This window comes from Antedon mediterranea, chromosome 1, assembly GCF_964355755.1.
Source record: "Antedon mediterranea chromosome 1, ecAntMedi1.1, whole genome shotgun sequence".
Classification (NCBI taxonomy): Eukaryota; Metazoa; Echinodermata; class Crinoidea; order Comatulida; family Antedonidae; genus Antedon; species Antedon mediterranea.
In genome coordinates this window covers 26685786-26692929 of record NC_092670.1, presented here as the reverse complement: position 1 = coordinate 26692929, position 7144 = coordinate 26685786, and the positions used below count along the sequence as shown (strand labels likewise).

The following is a 7144-nucleotide window of genomic DNA, read 5'->3' as shown; positions in this document are numbered from 1 at the left end:
TTTAAGATTTACACTTACAGTACATAACCGAATCATAATGAATACAAGATGCATGTAACAATTATGTTAATCACATAATTAAAATGTTCATTGGCACTTAATTTTGGATGGATAGTAGTGGTACATACTAATTTCATATGATAATGAACCCTAGTATAATATTTAGTACTGTTTATCACATTTTATTTATACAGATTTAAAAAACAATTCACAGGATAATAAAACTATTTGGGAAAAATACCAGAGATAAAAAATAAATAATGGAATGCTGATACAGTGTAAGTTATATCCCATGAACATGCAGTTTAAATATACATACCAAAAATATTAAGGCACAAAATTAAATATTTTACTTATCCAAAATAGCATTGGTCATACAAATAAAGGCAAACAAGCCACCTCTACTACTATAACTAAATACAGCATATTAAAGACACACAGCATTATGTTATGTTGCAATTTTGTAATAAAAAACTAAGTGATTATCAATCTGAACCCAACTTAATAACTGTATAACAATGCAAAAGACTGGTTCTTTTTCTAAATACTGATTTAACGATGTATGAGGGTATAATGTATTTTTCAAGGTGTTTTATATTTGCATATAGCTTTCAAGGAACTGTGCACATTAAATATGTAATACAATTTTGGAGACGGGAAAAATTATCCTTTTAGCTTATTTGGAATAAGTTTATATTACACTGAGATGAAAAAGTGTTTTAATGTCAAAATTTGTCAGTTTAATATCCCTCATCAACAGTAAGAACAAAATCGTTGTAGCATAGCGATTTTATTATTCATTACTGGCCATGACATCAGTTTATTAAATTTTTTCATTGACTACAGTATAAATTCTATAGTTTTAGTTCGATCTATCTATTTATCATCGTTCATTATCATAAACCGGCCTTTAAATCTATATTAAGATATCTGCAAAACATGTCCTAGTCTAAGTTGCAGCATCAAGAAGCTTTCACAATTTTCAGGCAGACTGGCTTCTGGCAACTTTTAAGGATCAACCTCATTTATTTAGATTTCCACAATAAAAAATATGACTGTATGAACATTTTCTAGCTTTATACTGTACTTTGTAGGTAACTACAGTTGCTTTGGTATTATGTTTTCAATGGTTCAAGTTGTAATAATTGGTTGTTCTTTTCTGATTCACAAACATTTCTATTACTCTAAATAACAGCAGTTGTCGATATGCTACAATAGGATAAAAAAAGGATAAATCCAATTCTTTTGGTACACATATCTATATGTACAGCCAACAGTATAATACTCCACCAACCAACCAACCAACCAACCAACCATGTAATCCAGTAACATTTTTAAAAATCCTGACACTAAGATTAAATACTGAGGTTAAAACACTCGGTTATTTCATATAAAAATTTAAATCATTGAATTTGTCAACTGTGTTATTCATACATTTAGATTAGTTTATACAGTAGGTACACCCTATAAATAAGCAAGCAGAATTAAGCACTCTTTGCCACAATAGATTGTTTTGCACATGGCATCACATACGCCATTTTGGTGGGATGAAAACAGATTGAAATATAAAAAGGTATATGACGCGTGACCAGAGAGAATAAGGGTGTCAAAGCCGGCGGGACATTATAACCTTGGCCTAGCATTTACGGTGAGCGATTACTTTTTAAAATGTTTAGAGAGAAAGCGAGTTATATTATATAGACGACAGCTATAAACACAAAACACAAAAGGCTTTCGCAAAGCCAAATGTTTTCCACCAAGATGGCAGCTTACTAAGTACTGTGGGAAAAATATGACATCACTGAAAACAATCTATATAGGCTTACATTTCCAACACTGATGCTTCAAGTGAAGCTTGTTTTAAGAACCTCGGTGCCGAACCTGTTATAGGAGCAAGAGGTATAGTTCGATTTCTAGCATTTGGTGACATGTTGTAATAACCACATTCCTTTAAAACACTTTCTATAAATGTGTAAAGTTGTTCATATGTTATACCAATTTCTGGGTCATGAAGATCCGTTGTACTGTATGCTGAAAAATCAAAAATTAAATGTCATTAAAACTTGAACAATGATTTTGCTAACATAAAACAACAAAAACCAACCGAAAACCCATTGAATATAATTAGGCTTTTTTAAATAGTTAAATCTAATTTTTGGTCAAACTCAATAACTACAGTATTACTGTATGCGACATTACAACGTGTTCATAAGTTTTGTCGATTTTACTCGGTTTTATTATTTATTATAAGTCATTCTCATTAATTTAGCAGATAGGTGTAAATGATTTGAACTAAATTTGTCATGGTATTCAAATTTCTGTTCCAGCTTAATTTTCTATATCAAGGGGGAGGGTAAATATTACTAAAAATGGTTTTGTTAATCGTCTGCCATATAAACGTTACTCACTGTGTAAAGTTGATGGTTCTGTTGATATTTTTTTTATTCGTTTGTATGTTTCCATCAAAAGAAATTGTCAAATATCACTAATATCTAAATTTTGTATTTTTGCTAATGTAGATTTTTGCCTGTGTATTATATTATATTTATGTCTTTCAGCCCTGTTAATAGTGATGTATGAACACTGTAGGGTGATGATGATAAAACATAACTCAACTTAATAAAATATACACTCTTTAAATTTGTAGTCCCTTGCAAGAAATTTGTTTTCTCTATTTGTATAAGCACCTCCCAAAGTTCTTCCACAGGAACACTGCATTGACCACTATCATTCCTACCAAAACCTATTTATAATAGCAGTCATCCATTTGTATGACAATGACAAAAGGCATCTTTTGAAAAGTGACTGGTCAATGGTAACCAGATTACACCAATATTGTGCTCGAGAGTAATCTATCACTCAAAAATTGTGAACTTAGCGCTTTGACAATGTAACTTCAAATAAAATTAAATCTTTCGAAGACAAAATTATTGACAAAATGGACAATTGAATTCATCCATTGTAAGGACATGGAAGCATCAATTACTTGTATCGAACATTTTACAGAATATTAGAAGCAAAATTGTGCAAAATAATTTACCTGGTTTTTCGCCAGTTACCTGCAAAGAGGCCTGTTCATGACTAGCCTGATTAAATAGATATGATGCCTCGCCTAATCCAAAGTTCAAATCCACCAAGTCTTTACTCCCCGTTATCACTTTCTTGAGTTCATTCTTAAGATTGACTGAGCTACTTTGTGGGGAAAATAGTGCTCTCTTGAAACACTCGATAACACGGCGCCTTGGGTTGTAAGTGAGTGTTGGAGGCAGTTGACATATGAAAATAATTTTATGAATCATGTGAAGCATTTCCAATATTGGGTCTTTGATCTGGCGAACTTTACGAGGAGAGATAGATAAGGTGGCTGCCGCTGATGCTGTTGAAATTAAATTGAGGTATAAAGTATGTTATTGCTAAATAGATTTTTGTCATTTGATTGGATGGTTGTGGGTCAACAGCTTTATAGAAATCGGTGAGTATCAAAGTATTGTATCAAAAAGCATTAAAATGGACCTGAAATGGATTTAGATTTTTAAGAAATTCACACATGTTATTTAAATGTATAAAATTAAAACAAGCCGACACAAATAAAAACAAAATGTACAGTATTTTGAGAAAAAACGAAATTCTAAGATACCTTGGTAAATTATCAAAAAATACTCCTGCCATTAAAATATTCTATTTCAACGGCCATTGGGAGCATCTTTATTCACAAAGTCACATACACGAGTGTGTTGGAGGCCGCGAATTAGATGTACTTTTGCTCTAAAACCTCAATTTAGAAGTAACCTTTACAAGGCATAGGCTCCGGCGGAATTGATCCGGCCGACGATCCACCACCCATGCAAGGCTCCGTTTCATGCGCAGCCAAATGCAAAGCGATATCACAGTAAAATATGAATCAAATTCGTTTTCAAACTGCCCAATTCATGACAAACAAATTATCATCTTTTATAACACCTAAAAAAATCCTGACATTTGATTAGACGATTGTGGGACACATGGCATGCAATAGTATGCACTATTGAACAAACAAAAAATTTACAAACATTACTGTGATTCTGAACGTAAAATACAACAGCGTCGCCTTTTTTGCTAACAATAACCCAAGTGGCCAAATCTAGCATAATTATGCTATCAAGCATAATTTTGACCCATCTAGCATTTATGCTAGGCATAATTTTAGAAAATCTAGCATATTATCTGAAAAATCCAATTCTGAAGCATATTTACCACGATCTAGCATTTTTTTTGCATATTTTTGAAAAAATCTAGCATAATTTTAACTGAATCTAGCCAAAAACCTGAACCCTTTTCACTTTTGTGGTACATAAAACATATACATACACCGCATGCACAGTCAACATATCCGTTTTATTAGTTACGAAGACGACCGACAGTATCTCTTTCCCTCTCCTGTCTCGCGGCGTGGGGCCCTTCTGAATTGCTTGGCTCTAGCTAGGAGCCTTGCATTCAAATGCTGCGCAGAATGTATTGCATTAAACGATTAAATTAGAAGTTTAAATATTTCTAGGCCTAGTCGTTCTCCATAAATGGGAAAATGGCAACTTTATCGTCCTCAAAAAGTTAAGGTGATGGAATTTCACGCTAAGCTCAGCCCACTTTGTTAAAGCGCATGCATAAAATATTCATGAGAACCGTCCTGTGGATTCCCGTGTTTCGTAAAGTCCCTAATAACAAACATTGACACAATTTTTGGAAAGATATACATACTAATTTAGTCCAAAAAAGCATTTAAATTAGCTTTAGATCGTTTGTATGATTTTGAAAAATTAATGGGGACAACTCTACAAGACGTGGAATCGTTGGAAAACACATTAGCCTAGAACAGTTTCAATTTCCTGGCGAAGTTTTGCAATGGTAACACTGCCTTTCTAGGCCTAGCTAGGCCTAGGCGCTTTATTAGCCTAGCTAGGCCTAGGATTGTTTGGGAGTTTGTTGACATTATTAACACTGCAGTAGGTGTGATTATAAAATCCAAAATAATATAACATTTAATATATTATTTTTAAAAACCAAACGTTATAATTGTTTTGCAATGTAAAGTATGTTAAAAAAGTTCAATGTGAATCAATTGTAGGCCTATCTTTTATATTGTGATTCAATCAATCTGATTAAATGACAGGAATATATTTAGATTTTATATAAAACAAATAATGAATGTTTTATGTGTTTAATGGTACAAATAATGGCATTTGTACACATTTATTATTTGAATAATACAGTATTATTCTCTAATTCTGCTATATTATATATTATTATTATAATATATATTTAGAAGTATAAATTACGGACGACGATACACAAAATACAGTACACACAAACAGAAATATATGGATACGCGCAAATTGAAAATCCATTTCAGGTCCATTTTAAATAATTTGTCGCTTCCAGCTATGCAAGAAAAATTCCCAAACTATACTTTATTTGAATTGTTTCTAGCCGCTGAAACTGAAAATCCTCTAAAGTCAGCTACACCAACCACGACAGGCTTACACATCAAGTGTTGATAGATAGAAATTGCACTTTGCGTATAACAAAATTGTATGACGGAAGGTTTAATGGAAGATAGTAATATACTCAGGTGTGTTATAATATTATATACAACCCATTATTCAGGGGTTGCATTGGAAGATATTTACGATAAGGTTGTGATAATGAACTTACGTGGTCTGTTTCTTGTTGAACTATTCTGTCGCCGTTTAGTTTCAACATATGACCCACTGATTGAGCGTTGAATAGTTCGTTCTCCACTAAAACCACCTTCCACTGGGGACAACTGGTTACTCAATACTTTATTTACAGCTGCAAATTGACATTTGAAAACAGTATATAATAATAATAATATAAATAAATAAATAGAATTGAAATCATCACCACAACGAGTTTGGGTTATCTGCATTAACACATAAGACAGAGGGTGAAGCATATTTATATATCGGTTACAGACAGCTTTGCAGCAGGGGTTGCAAAAGGTGACATGTTTGATGCAGGATTATTTATTTGCTGGATGTGCAACAAGGATAAGGGAAACTGATAAGAGTCATGCCTTATATCTGGAGTTGAATGAACTAAGAATAAATGATAGCGAACTGTATTCACGTGGATTGAGCATCTGTAGCGATGGGAAACGATAATGAGACACATGAAGATCAAATTGTGAACGGGTACCTCCCATTCAAGTATTGGTATAATTTGTTTTGTTGTGAATGTTCTTGTTTATTGTAACATATGACGAGAATAAAAACAAGCCTGTGCTTCAACTGCATAGTTAGTGTATGTCGTTCTGTTTCAAACCTACTTGTGGTATTTTGGGCTAGGCCAAAATTGGTCGTAACAACCTCCTATTTTTCAATGATCAGAGTTGCGGGTGATTTACAAGGGATTTTATTAAATTCTATGATTGATCATAATTTAAAAGCCAAAAGGCATTTTCACGCTGCTGCTCTAGCCCGCTACGTCCCATTAGGACTACTCAATCAGAAGCTAAAGCAAGCAGCAGTTATAGTTCTAAGGACAGACAGTTTTGTGAAAATGGAAACTCCACTATGATTTATTGATTCCAGCTGCTACAGTAGACCCAAAAAACGTCTGGGAAAGAGTCTATTAGGACATGTCATGCTAAAATTACAAATCCCTAAGCATTTCTGGTATATTCACTGTCAGATATTCATTGAATTATTATCGAAACAGTCCGATTAAAGTTTGTGTTTGTAATAGGATACTTCACAATTGAAATATCTAGGGTGATGAAGTGACCCCCAGATTTGACCTTAGCAATAAAATTAACTAAAGTGACAGAAATTGAGTATTCACTTCTGTAAAGTGTAACAAAAAAATAATATTTATTCACATATAAAAAAAGAAAAGAAACCCAAAAACCATTGTCTGACAGACAATTTAAGTATTTGTTGCTTTAAATTACATTTTTTTCAGGTAAAATAACTATTATGTGACAATAAAATGACACATTCAAAAACATTTGAAATAAAAAATATTTTTCAATAAGTGAGCAGCGTTTTTTGTAAGAAATATTTCTTGTTTATTAAAACTTAATAAGAGTGAACTTTCTATATGTAAAAATGTTCATCAAGAAATTATGCGTGCACAGGTGTTTATAAAT

At 32.6% G+C, this 7144-nt stretch overlaps 1 protein-coding gene across 4 annotated transcripts in view; it reads right to left on the bottom strand.

The window, feature by feature from the left end:
• Positions 1–267: 267 nt before the first annotated feature.
• The window catches only part of LOC140063602 (serine/threonine-protein kinase Nek10-like), a 98840-nt gene continuing 91963 nt past the window's right edge, over positions 268–7144 (bottom strand). For 3 of the 4 annotated variants that reach the window (XM_072110013.1, XM_072110016.1, XM_072110015.1), the window contains exons 31-33: positions 5689–5826; positions 3041–3376; positions 268–2031 (exon numbers count right to left, since the gene is read on the bottom strand). In XM_072110013.1, coding sequence (XP_071966114.1) covers positions 1823–2031; positions 3041–3376; positions 5689–5826 — 683 coding nt within the window. In that variant the 3' untranslated portion in view covers positions 268–1822. Of the gene's footprint in view, positions 2032–2159; positions 2744–3040; positions 3377–5688; positions 5827–7144 lie in introns of those variants that run through there. The other variant, XM_072110014.1, reaches the window with a different exon arrangement.